The sequence below is a fragment of the Arabidopsis thaliana genome, chromosome 2 (genome assembly GCF_000001735.4).
Source record: "Arabidopsis thaliana chromosome 2, partial sequence".
NCBI lineage: Eukaryota > Viridiplantae > Streptophyta > Magnoliopsida > Brassicales > Brassicaceae > Arabidopsis > Arabidopsis thaliana.
In genome coordinates this window covers 17720749-17742079 of record NC_003071.7, presented here as the reverse complement: position 1 = coordinate 17742079, position 21331 = coordinate 17720749, and the positions used below count along the sequence as shown (strand labels likewise).

General features: G+C 35.2%; 3 protein-coding genes across 7 annotated transcripts; 2 read left to right on the top strand and 1 right to left on the bottom strand.

Moving 5' to 3' along the window:
- Window positions 1-2912: 2912 nt before the first annotated feature.
- On the top strand, window positions 2913-7778 carry PPC2 (phosphoenolpyruvate carboxylase 2). Of its 3 annotated transcripts, none has more exons than NM_180041.5 (11): window positions 2913-3170; window positions 3271-3568; window positions 3903-4294; window positions 4384-4468; window positions 4543-4765; window positions 4846-4949; window positions 5047-5131; window positions 5228-5382; window positions 5664-6662; window positions 6753-7139; window positions 7246-7778. In NM_180041.5, the coding sequence occupies exons 2-11, from the start codon at window positions 3401-3403 to the stop codon at window positions 7537-7539; spliced, it is 2892 nt and encodes a 963-aa protein (NP_850372.4). In that variant the 5' UTR covers window positions 2913-3170; window positions 3271-3400; the 3' UTR covers window positions 7540-7778. The 3 variants fall into 3 exon arrangements, with proteins under 3 accessions (NP_850372.4, NP_001324501.1, NP_850373.4); NM_180042.5 differs by having other exon boundaries at window positions 3107-3170; window positions 3369-3568; window positions 7246-7711; NM_001336987.1 differs by having other exon boundaries at window positions 2995-3568; window positions 7246-7756.
- Window positions 7779-8097: 319 nt separating this feature from the next.
- GRF9 (general regulatory factor 9) lies at window positions 8098-10250 on the top strand. Of its 3 annotated transcripts, none has more exons than NM_129820.3 (7): window positions 8098-8377; window positions 8605-8911; window positions 8989-9076; window positions 9174-9283; window positions 9377-9525; window positions 9813-9874; window positions 9960-10250. In NM_129820.3, exons 1-7 carry the CDS (start codon window positions 8305-8307, stop codon window positions 9960-9962), a joined length of 792 nt encoding a protein of 263 aa, NP_565977.1. In that variant the 5' UTR covers window positions 8098-8304; the 3' UTR covers window positions 9963-10250. The 3 variants fall into 3 exon arrangements, with proteins under 3 accessions (NP_565977.1, NP_001031532.1, NP_001031533.1); NM_001036455.1 differs by having other exon boundaries at window positions 8113-8377; window positions 9816-9874; window positions 9960-10225; NM_001036456.1 differs by having other exon boundaries at window positions 8113-8377; window positions 9813-10225.
- TTL3 (tetratricopetide-repeat thioredoxin-like 3) lies at window positions 10244-13601 on the bottom strand. Its single transcript, NM_129819.3, has 7 exons — window positions 12327-13601; window positions 12044-12239; window positions 11779-11963; window positions 11357-11690; window positions 11074-11275; window positions 10884-10990; window positions 10244-10771 (listed from the first exon to the last, which is right to left on the bottom strand). The coding sequence occupies exons 1-7, from the start codon at window positions 13223-13225 to the stop codon at window positions 10619-10621; spliced, it is 2076 nt and encodes a 691-aa protein (NP_565976.1). The 5' UTR covers window positions 13226-13601; the 3' UTR covers window positions 10244-10618.
- Window positions 13602-21331: the final 7730 nt, after the last annotated feature.

The following is a 21331-nucleotide window of genomic DNA, read 5'->3' as shown; positions in this document are numbered from 1 at the left end:
CACAGTACATACTGAAACTGATGGATTGTAACAAAACTAAAAGAATTTAAAACTGATGTCAATATCTTATCTGCCATATTCGGACCTTACTTACATCCGATCCCACTGATTTACTAACCCAAATCAGATTTTGATATTGGGCTGTGATTGCGTCACATTTATATGGGCTAATATGATATGAGCCCAGGACTATCTCGCTCAGGATTTATTGTGTTTGACTTTTCAAGTTCTCGTATTCGACCCCCTTCCCCCACCTTAAAACGCTCCGTTTCACTTTCAGTTTCATTTTCTATGACTATTTATTTATTGAAATATATTATGATCTCTGCATAGACATATATAGACCTCGACGTATCTCTCTCTCTCTCTCGGTAACTTGGACCACTCGAAATTGAGTTTTGAAGCACGGATAACGTTTGGTTTGACCTTTTGGGTTTGTCATAGGTCGTTTTATTTGGTCGGTACACTCGTAATCTCTAAACAAAAATATATCACTTTAGTCACACCTTTTTATTTGGGGTCATTGTGCATGTGTGTAATAATAAGTGAATACTGAATCATCATTCTAGTCTCTAATACATCATATACAACTACATAATAGTTAACTAAATGCTAACTCGTGTGCGTAAATTACTGTATTACTATAGTGTTACTGTTATGCATTTTTGTCTGAGACGATGCAAATCTTGATCATATACTATATACAGGGTAATTTTAGCATGCACAAGTTTATATTTGCATATAAATATCCGAAGAATATCCGTAGAACAGTTAGAATATATTCCCACTAGCCACCACTATCTCAAATTTCATTTTCAGATCTAAAGTTATGCTTTTATTGTTTCTTTTCTATATAACTCAATCATATACCATTAATATCAAACATCACCCATCACATAAGTTACGAATGTCCATTTCCGCACCGGACTTAACTTGTTTGGAGAAAATGTAATATCACTCATGGCAATAATCAACCATGTATGCACATTGATTAAAATGTGTTTTCCCGATGGAGAGCAAATATATCTTATTCGAGTGATCAAGTTCATAAAGAGCTCGAATTAGTTATGCTTTTATTCAAAGTAGAGCAATTTCATAAAACTATAATATATCTTAACTGTAATAACAGATCAGCTGGCTAAATACTATGATGCTACTACTGAAGATGAGATTGCAAAACATAAAACTTGTGGCTTGATGAGTTCATATAGAAGATATAATAATTATGCAAACCAAAATATGTATACGTACGAATCTTCTTTTACCATACGGATCGTCGTCGGATACTGCTTGTCTTTTTCTCTGTTTTTTTCTCCTAAATATCACATATATATTCAATGTGAGAAAGTATGAGAAACAGGACAAAATATAGATATTGGTTCGTAAAGTTTTTAGTGGCTAGAGTTAAATAAGGAATTAAATGAGAGCAAATCTCTTTGATATACACCTCATATCAATGAAAAAACTTAATATTGGTGTATTTGTTTCTTTCGTCCGACTCTTGAAGAATTAAAAGGTTATATACAAAAAAAAATTTGCCCTTTCACATTTTCTAAAGATCATATCATCTTTGATATAATCGTTTGATGCATGTTTACTCATTCATAAACATTTTATAAAATCTTCTATATTATTTTGATTCGAAATTTCACACTCAAAACATAAAATTTCCAAGGATAACCAATGAAATGAATACACAAGATATAATATAAGTTATCACCATAAATTACATAATCAGTATAGATAAAGAAAATGTTCTGAATACCAATTTAGTTTATAAATTTATTTTTTTCGTTTATGATTTATCAATGGTTCAGTTGAGTGGTTTTTAATTAAAAAAATAATATTTTGTTCAACAAAAATTCAGAACGATGGTTGGAAAAAATAAATTAAAACAATGCGTATATTGGATTAAAAATAAATCATATTATATGATTCTATTTGTCCGGGATTTATAAATTGATATGATACGATAAGGTCAGTGATAAAATAAATTGATAAGATAAGGACTTTATATGATTCTATTTCCACCCGTTGGAATCTTTGGTTGGCTATTTATTCTTAGATTCGAGAATCAATTAGCGAAAACAAATACTAGTTTAAAAAAGAAAAAAACTATATGATAAGAGACCGTAATAGACGTGGTACGTTTTAAGTCAAAGGTCAAAAAGCCGAATTATATATTTCTGGCTCCTTCCACAACTTTTGGAAAATTTCCTTCGTAGTTTTCACTTGAACCCATTTTTTAACAACAATTCTTCTACTTGGATTGATAATTCAAAAGGAAACTAACTCTCCCATAGTTAAAACTGAATCACTGTTAAAAAAAAAAAAAAGTAAAGTAAATATACTAAATCAATGTTTTTTTCTCTGGAAGTAAATATACAAGTTTAAAATTAAAGGAGAAGAGAAGCTATATATTGCTTTGCCTCACCATTTAGGAGATAATTCATATGAAGCAAAGAAAGCATATCCTTTGGCATATTCGATAATATATGGCATCTAATCATCTGTATAAGCTTTTCATATTTTTGTTAGATGCTTTTTCGTACAAATGCATTAAGATAAAATTAAACAAAAAAACAAGATATGATATTCAGTTTCGTGAAATATTAAAAGAAGTCAAAAAAAGGGAAAAATGAAAAGTCGAATTGGTGGACAGTGGACTCATTGGTCCACTTAAAAGTCATCAGAACCGTACACATGCAAGCTTGGTCCATTTTCGTATGACGACGTACAAGTTACAACATTCAAAAAACTTCCTAATTTACAAGTTTTTGCTTATGTTTATGGGAAATATTTTTCTGCAACGAAAAATCATTAAGACTATATTTTTCTGTTGGCAAAGACTTGACTCAGTCCCTTTTTACTGCCCATTAGTAATCTTTGGAGTGAAAATACGAATTTAACTAATTTTCTAAAATTTGATTAAAGTCTAAGAGAGAAAAAAAGATTTCGGCTATAAATAAGTTACAACTACACATCGAATGGACTAGAAAATTTTCGCTTCTTATATTTTTTTAAAAAGAAAAACCAAAAAATCCTTTGAAACTTTTTTAGCCTGTCGCTTCTCTTTCCATCGTCTTCCTCGTGAACGAAACTTCTCGATCTTCTTTTCTTTTTTTTCACCTGTTTTTCGGTATCACGAGAATACTACACTTCCCACTCCAGTAATACGCCACTCCTTCTTTTTTTTTTTGTCTCGTTTAAATTTTTATAAACTCCATAATTTTATCTTAAAGTGAATCTTTTTTGTTTTTTTTGTTCCAGCTTTATCGGATATATTTCCTTGATTTTCTCCGATTGTGGTCAATCTGGAAAATTATTGAGAATCTCTCCCTCACTTAACCAAAAGCGTTTTTAATCAGATAGAGAGAGAGGAAAAAGCATCAACCAAACCATGGCTGCGAGAAATTTGGAGAAGATGGCTTCTATTGATGCTCAGCTCAGGCTTCTTGCTCCTGGCAAGGTTTCTGAAGACGACAAGCTTATCGAGTACGATGCTCTGTTACTGGATCGATTTCTCGATATTCTTCAGGATTTGCATGGCGAGGATGTCAGAGAATTCGTATGTTTTCCTCCTTTTCTCACTCTTTCTTCTTTCTTAAATACTGGATTTTTGCTAAAATTTTGAACTTTTAGTTACATAGTGGGTTACCCATCAGTGAATCATCATGTGGGTTTGTTGTTTCTGCTTAGATTATCCATAAAGTTGAATCCTTTTCAGTGATATCGAGCAGATCAGATCACACTGTGTTAAGATTGTTCATGTTATTCTCTGTTTTTGTTGGGTTTGTGAGTATATTTGTTTGCTTCAGTGGCTCATTGAGTTTGCATCTGTGATTGTTTCTGATGATTTTCAGTTTACTGAATCATATAATGTCTTTTGTTTTGTCTAAAAGGTTCAAGAATGCTACGAAGTTGCAGCTGATTACGATGGAAACCGCAACACTGAGAAGCTTGAGGAGCTTGGAAATATGCTGACGAGTTTGGATCCAGGGGATTCAATTGTTGTCACTAAATCATTCTCCAACATGCTTAGCTTGGCTAATCTGGCTGAGGAAGTCCAGATTGCTTACCGGCGTAGGATTAAGAAACTCAAGAAAGGTGATTTCGCTGATGAGGCCTCTGCAACAACGGAATCTGACATTGAAGAGACTCTCAAGAGGCTTTTGCAGCTTAACAAGACTCCTGAAGAGGTCTTTGATGCTCTTAAGAATCAGACTGTTGACTTGGTTTTAACTGCTCATCCCACTCAATCTGTTCGTCGGTCTTTGCTCCAAAAGTTTGGAAGGTTTGTTTAACTTTTTTAGTGTCTTGACATTTTGGATTCCTTGTGTGTGTGACTTGACTGATGTATTTTTTTGTCTCAAATGTTTTCAGGATTCGTGATTGTTTGACGCAGTTATATGCAAAGGACATTACTCCTGATGACAAACAAGAACTCGATGAAGCTCTGCAACGAGAGGTAAGCGAAACTAAAGAACTCAATAAAGCTTCTTTTGCATGAATTCTACTAAAACTCTGTTTTTGTTGCACCAGATTCAAGCTGCTTTTCGCACAGATGAAATCCGAAGAACTCCTCCTACACCGCAAGATGAAATGAGAGCAGGGATGAGCTACTTCCATGAGACAATCTGGAAAGGAGTTCCAAAGTTCTTAAGACGTGTTGACACAGCTTTAAAGAACATTGGAATCAACGAGCGTGTTCCTTACAATGCGCCTCTCATTCAGTTCTCTTCTTGGATGGGCGGAGACCGTGATGGTACACTCTTGCTTCTTTCTTATCTCAAACCATTAAAACATGAATTGGTTCTTATGAGTGAAAACATTTTCTGAATCTAGGAAACCCGCGAGTAACTCCTGAAGTTACAAGAGATGTATGCTTATTAGCTAGAATGATGGCTGCTAATCTCTACTTCTCCCAGATAGAAGATCTTATGTTTGAGGTAGCAAAAATTTTATTCACATCACAGCAATTTAGTTTATTGGTTAATGTTAAGGACAGAGATCTTATTTTTTTTGGTTTGATGTGTTTGTTTGCAGATGTCTATGTGGCGTTGCAATGAGGAACTTCGGGTTCGTGCAGAACGTCAAAGATGTGCGAAGAGGGATGCAAAACACTATATAGGTGTGTGTTACATTCTTGACATTTTTTTATGTGTCCGACATGTTAACAGTTTGTTATATTATGTTTGATGTATGATCGATTTTTGGATGGATGTAGAATTCTGGAAACAAATCCCTGCGAATGAGCCATACCGAGCTATTCTTGGAGATGTGAGGGACAAGCTGTACAACACACGTGAGCGTGCACGTCAGTTATTGTCAAGCGGAGTTTCGGACGTTCCCGAAGACGCGGTTTTCACAAGTGTGGATCAGGTGTGTTTTCGTGCTGTTTGCAGATCAACTAGAGATGTTTAAGCCATATAACTGCAACTTCAATTCCTTTGAAAATTAGAATCGTATTTGATTAAACATGGAAGCTATACCATACTGATGCATAGTTTATTTGGTAACTATTTTTCTAAATTTGAAAATCCCAAACCAAAAGAGAACCAAAATATGGATTGAACCACTCTAAGATCAAAGCTGTTGTTTGTTTCTTGTTTGATTGATTTTATAATTTTCTAACCTTTGATTGTTTCTGTTTCTATCCAAAGTTTTTGGAGCCACTTGAGCTTTGTTACAGGTCGCTCTGTGATTGCGGTGACAGACCTATTGCTGATGGAAGCCTGCTTGATTTCTTACGCCAAGTGTCAACATTTGGCCTTGCTCTTGTGAAACTTGATATCCGTCAAGAATCTGAAAGACACTCTGATGTCTTGGATGCCATCACGACGCACTTAGGTATTGGTTCTTACAAAGAATGGTCGGAGGATAAAAGACAGGAATGGCTGTTATCTGAGCTAAGCGGGAAACGCCCTCTCTTTGGACCGGATCTTCCCAAAACCGAAGAGGTTGCAGATGTGTTGGACACTTTCAAAGTCATTTCTGAGCTTCCTTCGGATAGTTTTGGTGCTTATATTATCTCAATGGCCACTGCTCCATCAGACGTGCTCGCTGTTGAGCTTTTGCAACGCGAATGCGGGATCACTGATCCTCTGAGAGTTGTCCCGTTGTTCGAGAAGCTAGCGGATTTAGAATCCGCACCTGCTGCAGTTGCCCGTCTCTTCTCCATAGAATGGTACAGAAACAGGATCAATGGAAAGCAAGAAGTCATGATCGGGTACTCTGACTCGGGCAAAGATGCTGGTCGTTTATCAGCGGCTTGGCAGTTATACAAGACTCAAGAAGAGCTCGTGAAGGTGGCAAAAGAATACGGAGTCAAGCTGACAATGTTCCACGGAAGAGGTGGGACCGTTGGACGAGGAGGTGGACCTACCCATCTTGCTATTTTGTCTCAGCCTCCGGATACCATTCATGGGCAATTGAGGGTAACGGTTCAAGGTGAAGTTATTGAACAGTCTTTCGGAGAAGAGCACTTATGCTTTAGGACTCTTCAGCGTTTCACAGCTGCAACACTTGAGCATGGAATGCATCCACCGGTTTCCCCTAAGCCTGAGTGGCGTGTCCTCATGGATGAAATGGCTATAATTGCCACTGAAGAATACCGTTCTGTTGTCTTCAAGGAGCCCCGTTTTGTTGAGTACTTCCGTCTGGTAAGTTCTTAACCAGCTCAATTACTCCTCTCTTAAACAAATTGTAGTTAAAAAAGAGAGTCTAAGTTCAGGTTTGGGTTTGTATTATAGGCAACACCAGAGCTCGAGTATGGAAGGATGAACATAGGAAGCCGACCATCAAAACGTAAACCAAGCGGAGGAATCGAGTCGCTGCGTGCAATCCCGTGGATCTTTGCGTGGACTCAGACGAGGTTTCACTTACCCGTGTGGCTTGGCTTTGGAGGAGCATTCAAACGCGTGATACAGAAGGACAGTAAGAATCTCAACATGCTCAAAGAGATGTACAACCAATGGCCATTCTTCCGTGTCACAATTGATCTAGTCGAAATGGTTTTCGCCAAAGGAGATCCCGGAATTGCGGCTCTGTATGACCGCCTCCTCGTCTCTGAAGAACTTCAACCATTCGGTGAACAACTTCGAGTTAACTACCAAGAGACCAGACGCCTCCTCCTCCAGGTATTACTTACTTCCACTATAACCACATTATAGATGTCCCATCCGGTTTCCATGCGGTGTCAGACCATACAAGCTAACTTAACCCGTGCGTTTCGTACCTTTCCAGGTTGCAGGTCACAAAGACATTTTAGAAGGTGACCCTTACTTGAGGCAAAGGCTGCAGCTTCGTGACCCATACATCACGACATTGAACGTGTGTCAAGCCTATACACTCAAGCAGATCCGTGACCCAAGCTTCCACGTCAAAGTCCGGCCACATCTCTCTAAGGACTACATGGAGTCTAGTCCAGCGGCTGAGCTCGTGAAACTGAATCCAAAGAGTGAATACGCACCGGGACTTGAAGATACGGTTATCCTCACCATGAAGGGTATCGCTGCTGGTATGCAAAACACCGGTTAAGGCAGTTTAAAACGTTCTTGTACCATTCCCTAAATCTACGCTATGTAATGTATTATGTTCTATGATGTGATGAAATCTCTCCAACTCCTATCCCGTACGCTTTTTAATGAGTATGATAATTTCTTGTGTTATTCTATTGTTGTTATGTTACCATATCTAGGAAATATATTTCTGAAAGAAACAAGAAAAGAAATCTTTCTTTTCGTTCTAAGATGTTGAAATTACCATTCGTAATATATAAACTCCAAAAATTAAACACTTAAATCCAAAAAATAAACTCTAAATTTTAAACACGAAAATTTGGACAAAATAGGTATGTCATTAAATTCATTTTTTTTGGAAAAACAGTTCCTTAGTTATTCCCTAATGAAGATTAATTCCTTCTAATGTTATATAGTCCATTATTTGAATAAAATATAAAATTGTGCTGAGAAGATAAAGTACAATTAAAATGAGTGGACTGGTGGATAGAGAGTGATGACATGTCATGATATGGTTAGACAGAGAAGAACCAAATGGATCCCACGAGGAATAATATAATGAATAAAATCACTTACTGACACAGACCATTGAGTAGTAATTACCCCGTTTAACCCGCGTTAATTACGCTTGTGTCCCTACGCGCGTCTCAAAGATCTCTCTCTTCTCTGGAGAAAAAATAAAACAAAAGAACAGCGTTCGCCGAGAGATATACATACTCGGATCAGTCGTCAAAAGCTTTGGAATTTGATACTTTTGATTTTTCGAGAATCTTGAAAATCAGTCATGGGTTCTGGAAAAGAGCGTGACACTTTCGTCTACCTCGCTAAGCTCTCTGAGCAAGCTGAGCGTTATGAAGGTAAGGAATCTTCTTCTTCTTCTTCTCACTCGAATCAGGTCTTTTTGATAGCTTCTTGAGCTCGATTTCTGTTTGATTTTACTGGACTTTGATATCATCGAACGGGTTTCAATCGTTTGGTTTGATTGAGAGTTTACGAATGGGGAACTTCTTATCAAGGAATTAGATTCAAAAGTCTTGATTTTTAGCAGATGGGTATTGAAAAATGTGAATTCTTTTTTTCACAGAAATGGTGGAATCAATGAAAAGTGTTGCGAAATTGAATGTTGATCTGACGGTGGAAGAGAGGAACTTACTCTCTGTGGGTTACAAGAACGTGATTGGTTCAAGGAGAGCTTCGTGGAGGATCTTCTCGTCGATTGAACAAAAGGAAGCAGTGAAAGGGAATGATGTTAATGTAAAGAGGATCAAAGAGTATATGGAGAAGGTTGAGTTAGAGCTTTCTAACATATGCATTGATATTATGTCTGTCTTAGATGAGCATCTCATTCCTTCGGCTTCCGAGGGTGAATCTACTGTCTTCTTCAACAAGATGTAAGCTCTATAATGCTTCTTTACATGGTGTTTAACTTAAGGTTGTGTGTCTGAAGATTTTGTTTTGGTTTTTGTAGGAAAGGTGACTATTACCGCTATCTTGCTGAGTTCAAATCAGGGAACGAGAGGAAAGAGGCTGCTGATCAGTCTTTGAAAGCCTATGAGGTGTTCTTATAGTGATTTGTAGTGTTATTGATCACTGGACATTCTTGGTTTTTCGTTACTTTACTTTTGAGTTTTTGTTTGTTTCTTTCCTTTACAGATTGCTACTACTGCTGCTGAGGCTAAGCTCCCTCCAACACACCCTATCAGATTGGGTTTGGCTTTGAATTTCTCTGTCTTCTACTACGAGATCATGAACGCACCTGAAAGGTTTACAGATTGTTAATTATACTACTAAGATAAGAAAAAAGACTCATTGTTTTGGAGATTTGAGATTTTTTTTTCTTGCTCTTTTCTCTTCAGGGCATGTCACCTTGCTAAGCAGGCGTTCGATGAAGCTATCTCAGAGCTTGACACTCTGAACGAGGAATCCTACAAAGATAGCACCTTAATAATGCAACTCCTTAGGGACAATCTGACCTTGTGGACTTCTGACATCTCAGAAGAAGGAGGTAATGATCATCACTCTGGACCTAAGCACACTCTTTAAATATGATGTTTTGATGTCTTACACAATTGCTCTTTGGTGTTTTTCCATTCTAGGTGTATTTGTTCATTGTCATTTCTTATGTGTAGTGTTGATTTACTTGAAACCAATGAATCTATAAGACAATTTAAGCATATCCATGGACATTCTTGATGATAGATAGTTGAAATAGCATCTGGAAGACGATTGCCAGTTTTTATCAATATATATTTTCACTTGGACTTCAACTGTTAATTTTGCATTTGTGTGCAGGAGACGATGCTCATAAGACGAATGGTTCTGCCAAACCTGGTGCTGGTGGAGACGATGCAGAGGTAAGTATAAGAGATTCCTTTACTCGGGGTAAATCAAATTAAAATAAGCCGATTTTGATTCAAGATTTCTTTGCTTATGTTGCAGTGATATGATATGTGTGCACCTGGACAATATGTTTCAAGAACTGAATGTGCGGTGAATAATAGTGAAAAGTAGAGTTTCTCTGTTCCCTATATCATGATTGTCTATGTTACTTGTACTCTGGTTTAGCCCTAAATGTCTCTCTGGTTTGAATGTATTGCATGCCTGTCTCAGGACACTCTTATTTGTAATTCACTACTGTCGTCTTACTATCTATCCTTATGGATCCAATCTTGAAACTTATATTCCTTCATTTCTGAATTGCTGAGATAGAAGCTGATTGGATTCGGTACTCTCTGATTCATATTCTGTCACTGATTGAATCAACAACACCAAATACAGTAAACTCTGTTCAGTTTCTTTCACTGGTGTGGTGAATAATCTAGCATACACAAGCCAAGCGTAAATAGATAATGAAGCTTGCATTTCTTGAATCATTGCGAACATTTACCCATACGTAATATGCCAAAGCAAGCAGAGCCAAACTCCAAAAAATAAATAAAGAAGAATTAGAATCGAATAAGAAGAAAGAATGAATAGTTTGTTGAATTTGACAGAAGAGCTCTTTCCCATCTTTCACATAGAATGCTTTCTGAGTCTTTTAAATAGGCTATTCGGATCGAATCATAGGGAAGCAGATAATGATGATAGGGCTTTTTCAATCATAAGAGGAAATGCTTTATAGAGTCCTCTAGAAACTGATGGCTAGGACAAACCATCTCCTTCACTTTATCTCCATTCTTGTACATCTTAAATGTCGGAACTTTCCTGATACTCTCTGCTTTCGCCAACGCCATGCTCTCCTCCACATCCACCTAATAACATTTCATTTTCTCAGTTAACACATTGAGAAACATAGGTTATACATATAAGTTTAGAAGAAAATGTGATATAAAAAGCATATTTGGAATGTGTTCTTGTTCTTACCATAAAGAAATGTACTAATGGATACCGAAGACATAAAGTGTTGATGAATGGAGAAATTTCTTCGCATTGTCGGTTTGATGATGATTTGAAATGAAATACAGAGACACCTGAAGAGAAATGTTTCCAACTTGAGCAAGACACGCAAAATCTCAACCTTTTGAGACAAATTGAAGTTTCTCATTAGACTTACCGGGAAGTGCTACGGATTTCTTGAACTTATCCAAAGTCGAAACCGCTTCAACTTCATTATTGAAACCTAGGCTTTTAGATTCTTGGCTTCTGTTCATTAGCACTGTTTTCGCTCTCTCTAGAGACTCTGCAACTTCACTGTCTCCTGGAAGTTCTCTTCTCAAGAACTCATAATCTTTAACCGCATCCTCCCACCTACCAAGCTATATATTTCAACACACATTGTCATTCGAATACACTGCAAAATTCTGTCAATAACTGATTATAGTAAGTTCTAATCTCACCTTTCCATATGAAGCAGCCCTACGTAGAAGTGCCTTGATGTAACTAGGCTGGCTTTTGAGCGCATGGTTACAATCTTCAACAGATTTCTCCCACAAACCGAGCTTATACCAACACGCTGCTCTGTTGCAGTACAAAACCGAATTGGAGTCATCTTGCTTGAGACCGTCTCCATAAGCTACACACGCTTCCGAGAATCTCCCCGAACTAAATAGCTCATTACCACGAGTACGTGCCCGCACAACCATCTTCACATTGTTTAAAACTGATACAACCTCAGGATTGGTTTGATCAAGCATCGCAGCTCTCTCTGCCTTGACAACCGCATTCTCAAATCTGCAACAAACCTATCATATCTACTCACTCACCGGTGGAGAAACAAAAATCCAAAGAATCACAACATTTCTGAGTTTCGAAAGCTCACCTTCCTAATGCCATATCAACTTGAGCTTGGATACAGAGCACATAAGCTTCAACTACCATACCAAAGAGTTTCACCTGCGGTTGAGAATGGTAATGATGATCCAATCTTGGAATGCAAGATACACAAAAATCCGAATCCTCTATTTGCTTAAGACGCAAAAAGGCTTCTGCTTTACAAGCTACAAGCTGTCCAAACCAATAGAAAAAACCTCACTGTTAGTCAAAAATCTTTACAAGCATATCATACGACAATGATATGTAATCACCTGAGGAGACGAATCAGCGCCGTTTGCAATGGCTGCATCGGTTTCCTTAATCGCGGTTTTCCAATCTCCAATCTTTCGAGCCTCCCAGCATCGTCGGAGATGCTTCTCCAGCGTCTGTAGCCGTTGGAGATCAGCTTGATCCGGACATTGACCAGAAAAACAAATGTGACGTCTTGCATTCTCAGCTTCACCCAATCTAAAGCAACAATTCACTCCATCATTTCAAATTCTCAATCTTTAAACTAAAAACACAGCAACAAAACAAAAAGCCTCTCAAGATTACCTGAGATAGAGAGAAGCAAGTCTTTGGTGAGCTCTGGAGTAAGAAGGATCAATCCTAACAGCTTCAAGACATTCTTTAACGGCTTCTCCTAACCGCCTCAATGCCGTTAAAGCCGCGGCACGGTTGCTTCTGTAAGCTGCATTTCCCGGTGAAATCAAAATTGCTCTGTCATAAAGCGACAGAGCTTCAGAGAAACTCCCTCTCCTATACATATCATTCCCCATTCTCTTCAACTCCTCCGGGTTTTCGCCATTCTCCGCCACTCTCACCGCCTTTCCGCTGGTTCCTCCTCCTCCGCCGCTGCGTACAACGTTTCCATGTCCGTAATTACCAGTTCCTGTGCATAGAGTCTCAGTCCTACTTGAAGTCCGAGACGCCATTCCAGTTTTCAAGATCCGACCCGACGGACAAATATTTCCCGCCGGTAAAACGCCAGTATTGGGAGACACTGCCGACGTAGCACCGCTACCACCTCCTTGTGGCGAGGTGTGACTCGTTGCTGAAGTAAAGCTAGAGCCAGAGAAGATCAAAGGCGTGCCAGTAGAAGAAGATCTTCTATGACCCGGTTTAAGAATCCGGGTCGTGGTCGGCATTCCGGATCCGGGGCTAGAAAGCTCACCGGAATGACTCTTGTAAGCATCATCTAACCGTTTAGCCATCTGAGAACTCACCGACGGTTTACCAGAAGCAGAGCCAGAAGAGCCAGAGCTGCTAGTAGGAGTCGCAGCAGCGGAAGAAGAAGCAGAGCCACGTGGCATTAAGGTAGAAACAGGAGAACCTAGATCGAGTTCTCGAAAATCAGGTTTGTTGACGTCATCATCATTTCTCTGTAAATCACGAAATCGACCAGTGATTGAATCTATAGCAGGTTCCAACGAAAGTCTTCTAGAATGAGACATCGTCGTCACTTCCTCGTGAGCTGAATCTAAAATGAGACTCAGCTTCCTTTTCTTCTTCTCAGAGAAGTCAAGAGACCACCACCGAAGCTTTTAACGCCGGACAGAAACAAGTACTGTCTTCAGAGAGAAGAGAGAGAAAGAAGAGGAAAAAGAAAGACAGATCTCGTGATAAATAGAAAAGGAAGACGCAAAGAATTAAGATGAAGAAAAAAAAAAGGATTAACCTTGATTAATAAAGATTACGGATTTATCTCCCTGAAGATTATGACATTGATCTTCTTCTTCATCTTCTGTTTATCTCTCTTCGCTCCCGTGTCTTCACGGCTACTTGTCGTTGAAGAAAATAATACGGTGATTTATCGAATTTATTATTAATTAATAAACTCTATAGTCTAAAATAGTTGACTTTTTAATTTTGAGCACAGTGTTCGAATATAAACTAATTAGACTTTTTCTAACATTTAATGAATTTAAGTTTTCTTAATAAATTAAAACATTTAACCCCTTACTAACTAACTACATCTTTTTTTTTTGGTGCACACTAACTAAGTACTAAAGTACATCTACTTTCAAATTGTTGCGTTGTGTTACGGAAACGAATTATGATATAGTACATTGTATCTGTTAATTTGTATGAATGTTAATTAGTATTTAAAATTACTAGCTTCTGACGTCAAGGGCACGAAGATTCAAGCACGTTCACTCATGTTCCCAAAATGTTACTCTATCGAAATGTATAACATCATTTATTAATACAGACTATGCAATAGCATAAGCAAGGCAAGCTAGCTATATGTACTAGTATCATATTAGGATTTTTTAAAAGTAAACACTAAACCTTCGTAGGATATTCAATGCGCCACGACATGTTACTATTTTATCATTATTACTAGTATTTTTTTGTTGCAATATGTTTCATTTATCAAACCCACTTTTAGGGTCGTTGTACAGAAGTCTCGCATTAAATTGGCCGACTCAATTTTTATTAAATTGAATAATTGTAATGGTATTTTTTAGACATTAACATTTTAACTAGTGTTTAGTTAGTTGTAAAAAAAAATCTGGACAAATTACTAAGAAATAAGAAGTTATATTCTAGAAAGTAAATCTAATGATTATTTCTACAGATACAATAGATTTTTATTATAAAAAAAAATTAGTTAGAAGTATGTCAACAAATCACAGACTTTTGGAGTTTGGTTAAACTATTTGACCAAGAAAAATGAGAAAAAATGCCACGTAAGGATTTCAACCCTCGTACTCAGAGACAGCAAGATAGAGGGTAAAATCGTCATTCGATGTAAGATGTATTTATCAAGCCAGCCAAACTTTTGTTTAAGCCACCATATATATTGTACTATTATAAGCATATAAAGTAATCTTTTATTGCAATAGCCAATTTAAATGTAAATAACAAATGTGTGTAATGCAACAAAAATAAAGAAAATTACAAATGAAAGTTCAATATCTATTGCAGAGCTGGCATTTTTAAAATCTTCATTTTGGTTTTCGGGTGTCCTTTGAAAAGGCTGTCATAGTTCTCTTTTTTTCTTTTCTGGGGATTACTGTTTAATTCATTCGATATAGAGTAGTTAATTTGCTGAAACTCATAATTAATTACTTTGTATTAACTATTTACTGTTTCTAGTAGATCATGGCCAGTCCGTACCGTTCAGACCTACGGAACCACTAATTACATTGAACCAAGCACCATGCATGCCTTCATTTTATTTTATTTTTCTCTAGCTAGGTCATGCCTCGCACCCTCAAATTATTTTCCATATATAGTCAATTAATTTTCTCTTGACTTTTTCTTAAATAAATTATTTCGCTATATAAAAATATTTAAAACAATAATAGGATAATTAAGAACATAACGATAATAAATAGTAAATACTAATTAAAGAAAAAAAAGGATAAAAAAATAGAAGGGTGTTGCGGTAATTATGGGGATAATTGCAAAACGGTGATCATGCCAGCTGGTTATTGACTTCTCTGCTGTGTCTGCCAGCTAAGCACACAGTTTCCGTTAACGGCGTTTAGTTTTTCAATAACGGATTATTCTGTTAACACCGACGGATTATTCGAAAACTGACCTCGAGCCCGCCAACGCCAAGCATGAGATGGGTGACGAATGACGATAGTGACTCACTATTTTCACTTAAGCATACATGATAAGTAGCAATAAAAATTACATTCGTAAAATAATTCTAATATGACTGACTATATGCGTTTTTTTTACCATAGACAAAATAAATTATGGGTTTGTTGAATGGCAGAATACTGAATACGTATAAGTGAAATGTGCATTTGAAGATAAGATTGGCTTTCAGAATTATATATTTATGTCTCACATTTTTATTAATACTTCTTTATTATCTTAATTCATAAACGACATAAATAAAAAAAATCAGTCTAAAACGACACTTGCTTTAAAATGAAAGGAATATTATTTCTCCACGGATTTAACTCAAAATTTAATAATTTGGACACCATTTGCATTAATAGCGAATGAACACACCAATCATACAATTAGACTGATTATTCAAACGCATGTCACATTGTTTGTTCCGCCGGAGACATACAAAACATAATACAATGCGCAGGCTGTAATGTTTGAGCATGAATGACCCCAATCAAAATAGACAAAAGAGGAAACGTGTGAAAATTATAAAAATAAAGTACAATTAGTTGCTAATAATGTGTTTTACATCTTTTTTGTTGACTCTCATTAAATCACTGTCGGGCCATCTTTTTAATCACGAGATTCGAGTTTCATATCAAACAAAAGAAAGTATCCAATCTTTTTTACAATTTCACCCGTCGGCAAACATACTTTACTTATTACTAGTACTTATCTAATCCATTACAGTAATTTAATTTAAACGATGCTTGATTTGATTCAAGGTGTGCCGAGAGGAAAAAATATTTGTGTAAATAAAACTTTGTAACTGCTTAATTCTATTAAGACAATTCCTTAGTCAAAATACTACACGAATTATTTATATATGTACTGTTTTCTAACTAACGATATTTTTATTGCCTAATACATGCATTCGTGTTCGTGCTATAATCTTTCTTATCTATGTGTATCTCCATGATTCTTGATTATATATACAAAAACGTAAGAAAATTATCTGGTTTTCTTTATTATTCGATTAATCAGTTTACTAAAAGCTAATCCACGCTTGTCTTAACCACTATGATTCTTAGTTAAGGGTATCCTATGTTTCATCAATATTATTTTAATTTTTATTTACAAATTATTAAGATCATAATGTCAGTCCAAGCAAAGAATATATGTAGATCGCATTACCGTCCAACTCGCATTTTATTTTTGTCAACCCGAAATTTTTTTAAGTTAACATTCGTTTACTCTAATTTTCTAAAGTAAACAAGTACTTTGCTTTAGAGTGAAATAGTTCATCTAAATTCTAAAACTGGTACGTGACCAAAAACGTTGGTGGTAATACTTTTGGTCTAGTCTTTGGCCAATGGATGTATGATGATGGCTTTCAGATTATATATAGAAGCCAAGTTATAAGAACTGTAGACTCATGTAGTTTGAGAAAAGAAATATCTTTAAAATTAGAAAAACAGCTGCATGTTTGGATAATTGATCATATCCGTATGTATAACTAAATTTAATAGATCAATTATATATTGCCATGATGTTATTTGTTGCCACCTGAGGTTAGATGCTCTATCATGTGAGCATATGCTGATATGATATGAATCTTCTTTACCTTCATCATCATCTCCATCAACAATTTAATTTATTTCATATTACCACTCTTTAAAATTTAAAACAATACATAATTGAAATCTAAAGGTATATTGGAATACCTATTCATGTACTAATTAAGAGATTTTTTTTTTTAATAGTACTAGCTAGTAAGATAAATAATCGTAGTAGCTATTATTGGAAAAAGCTTAATAAATTTGAGATTTCTTTATAATCTGTTATCAAAATACCATCACTTTTAGTTACAAAACTTAATTTTCTAATAAAAGGGAGTAAAACTAATATATTTATTTGTAAGTATGTTACTTGTTTTCTTTGAAAATGTTTTAAAATAAAATAGAAAATAATTGATGAACTTTTCGTAAATGAGGGAGTGTATGTGTGCTGTGCAAAACATTCCACATGCACCATGTCTCAAATTTTGAAGGGTAAGGGTAAAACTATACGCATACCTTTTGATTTAATGCAATTATGTAGAGTTTGGTAAATGACGTTTTAAAACTAGAAAATAACGTTTGAAACTTTTTAACAAAAGAAAAGTTGAACTATATTTTTTTTGTGTGGGTTCACTAGTTTCTTCAGTTCACTGTTGGCAATATGTATTCTTAATACCTTACGACTAATTAGTAATCACAAGAGCTAACATTTTCCAATACTCTATATATGATAATATGAACCTTTTGTCGTTTCCAGTAGAGAAAAAATCTTTGGTATTCCTCATATGTTTCTGCTTTTGTTTCATCTAGTTGAAATGAAGACTTAAACGACCAAATATATGCCTGCAAAAACATACACATTTCCATGTGTCCCAGTCCGAAGATAAACATTTTGTTGATAATATTTTAGTTAAGATCTAGTCTCCTTTCTTTTTGTGTGCAAAAGTTAAGATCTAGTCTAAGTCTACTTTTTATCGAAAAAAGTTTATAGTCTCTCAACTCTCAAGGCCTCACACTCTTAACAAAAATAATGTATGTTTGAATGAACCAATAAAAATGGTAATTTGCAGAAACACGTATACAAAAGGAGGATAGTGAGTTAATGGTAATATTCACCCTCTAGTTGTAACTTGTAAGCGAGATTATTTGTGTGTTTTTTTATCACCAAATTAACAGTTTTTGTTATAGTTAGATAGAAATTTTGCCACTCCATAATTTACACTATATTTTTTATTACTATGTGACTTTAATTTGTATTACCATGTATTTTTTGGTTGGTGCGATCAAGTATAATCAAAGAAGAACTAGTTACATTTTAAATTTATCAAAAGAAATTAATGGAAATACGCAAACGAAAGAAAAGAAAAGAAAAGAAAAACCTGGATATAGAAATGGGCAAATGGCTGTTTTAGACTTTTAGGATAAATGAACATGAAATGTGGGGGAAAGAGTTAAACAACATGATTGGTGACACATGTTGTTCTTTGTCTTTCTCTGTTACTTCAGTCACGCCATCATACCATTGAGATCGAATTTCTCTTATCTTTTATTCTCTTTTTCGTAATTTTTTCCTTAACATCTACTACATATATATATAAAGGTGAAATGATATCTTTTCTATCAGCAAAATCTTATGAGAAATAACACTAGAGAAATAATGAAAATGTGGGAAATTGGCACATGCCGCTAACTCTAACATGTGATTCAAATAATTTTGAGTCTTACCTCATACAAAAAAACCGAAAAAGCGAGAGACAAAATAAGCATTATGCTCTGCCATTTCTTCCTTTTTCCTTAAATCTTTATTACTATATGAATCTTTTTATACTTGATCTAAACAAGAAATACCAAAAATGACTAATTTGATTGGTTTATTCTCAAACACATCCAGTTAGATTCGATTTAACTAAGACTAGGAGTCTAGAACCAAAATAAAGACATTTTCATTATCTTAACACACACACACACACGACAACTAGAGTTTATTCAATTAAAATAAAAAGGCTTCTGATAAATCCACGTTTTCTCAGTTACTAAACTGACGCAAGTATCTGTATCTGCTGGCACATACTTTGATAGCTATATGGACTGAATCAGAGAAGTTGCTAATCTGGTCTGTGTTGATAGGAGCACCATTGTGCACCAGATCTAATAGGTCAAGACGTAAAACCACAGGGCTCGTTTTCTTGACCCGATTCTCGCGGTTGTTCAACATGAAAGACACACTCCTCTCGCTTGCATTATCTTGAGTATTCAGTTTTAAAAACATCTGTGACATAATAATCTAATCCATGGATAAATGGGCTCAATCCTATGTCTACAGGCCCAGATAGAGCCTTCTTTGGTTCTTCCGTTGACGAAAATGGACCCATCTGTTATTTGCGATAGTACCAACAAAAAGAAGAATCCTTATTTTATTTTCTCAATATTTAAGGAAATCATTTAAGTCGAGAGTTGAATTGAATGATATGGCGGATGCTAGGTAGGGGCATAAAGTATTGTGATAGGGACAATACAAATGTAGATATGTATATGAGCCTATGACGACATGAGTTTGCTCAATTCCACACTTTCTTGTCAAATCTGCCTTAAATCCATTATTCTCACAAGTTCCGGTTTGTGTCACTTCACTAATGACCTTCGAATTCCCAAATCTTTATTAGTGAGACTTTATAGCCCAAATTAACCTGGTTCTAGTATTAATTTAAGTATGTGAATCCTCAAACTGTTCATGCCTAAATATTTATAACGATTATTAGAACAATACTAGTCATAATGGTATAAATTTTGCAGCAATAAATAACAAAATATGTACAGCTGAAATCTGATCAGAAGTTTAAAGGGACATAACTTTTTTTAATAGCATTTCAATTTTTTTTATAAATTCAGGTCTACGAACGAAACGATTGGCATTTTTAGTATGAAAAGTTAGAATAAAATCAAATAATGTATTAATTAACAGTTTAACACATATAACGATCGTATTAAAACTCATACGAACGAGTAAACTTGATGAATTGGCTTTCTTTTTACAGCTCATAATAGTATAGTACTCAAAAAAGTATTGGTATATCAGTGTGTAAAGAAACAAACGACTATCGCCAGTATGTTTCTGTCACTTATTTAGATTATCATGAGAGATTGAAAATGGCGAAACGTGGGTGGACCATTTTTTTTTTTTTTTATAATCTCCTTCTCATCAATTATTGAACAATTCAATCTCCAGCAGATTATTATTGATTGGTTCTATATATTGAGTTATTGACTAAATTATTCGCTTCGTGTTGCCTTCGAAATTGGATCTCAATTAACTAACTTATATACTCATCTTACTTATTTTCTTGTATTTTTTTTTTTTGATAAATTGTTTGATTCACAGTCGAGACTTTCGACCATATAGATGTGTGGTTTGTGGTACTCAAAAGCTACATGATATTGTATGAAAAAGAAGATATAATACAATAGTCTTATGTCTAGCGGCCATAACATATACATTAGTTATTCGTACAAGTCAATGTGTTATTATCCGGAAACTCATAAAAATATGTTTTTGAAAATTAAATGTAAAGTAAAACAACTGGTTAGATCTATGGAATCATGAACTAGTGATATATAGTTTAGATTGACGGGTGACATATTGTGTTGGTTAGATCGGAGAATAAGTGGTTTATTCATAACTTGAGGTACCTTGCAGGCTTCCAAATGTTTTGTCTTTGTGTGGTATGCATTATGAAAACTTATTTTGTTTCCTTGTTAGCTCACGAGATCTCTAGTTACACAAAAGTTTACTGTATTAGTATGCATTATGGTCTTGAAAATTTCTTATTTGTTTTACATTATGGAAGCAAATTTGTGCATTGCATTAAAAAAATTAAAAATATCGAGTTGTTCAATTGTTAGTGTCTGTTTATCCGGATACATGGCCACATTTAATAATTAATAGGGTTTATAAATAGTATTTTACATTTTTCACTTTTCATTTTCAACACGTCTCATAATTAATATAATATAAATCCACCGATTTTCATTTATACATTTAATCTTCATAATCAAAAAAGAAGAAGAAATTCTCCATAATCACCGGCGAAAAGATGATGGTGAGACGTTGTAGATATTTTTGGGTTTCTCTAGTATTCACACTATTGCATGAGTGCATATATATGAGAGATCTAGATTATATATCTGTAATCTAAATTTCGATGAAAGAAGTATAACTTCATTCCAAAAAAAAAAAGTATGATTAAAAAAAAATGACAACAAATAATTTTATTTTGACACGAATTACATATAATTTTATTTAGACACGAATTATACACTTTCTGGTTCATTATGTCAATGATAATAACTATAATTACACCCACACAGTTATCGAAGGTTTACGAATAATAATTGGACAATATATGGCTCTTACTCTTGTACTATTTG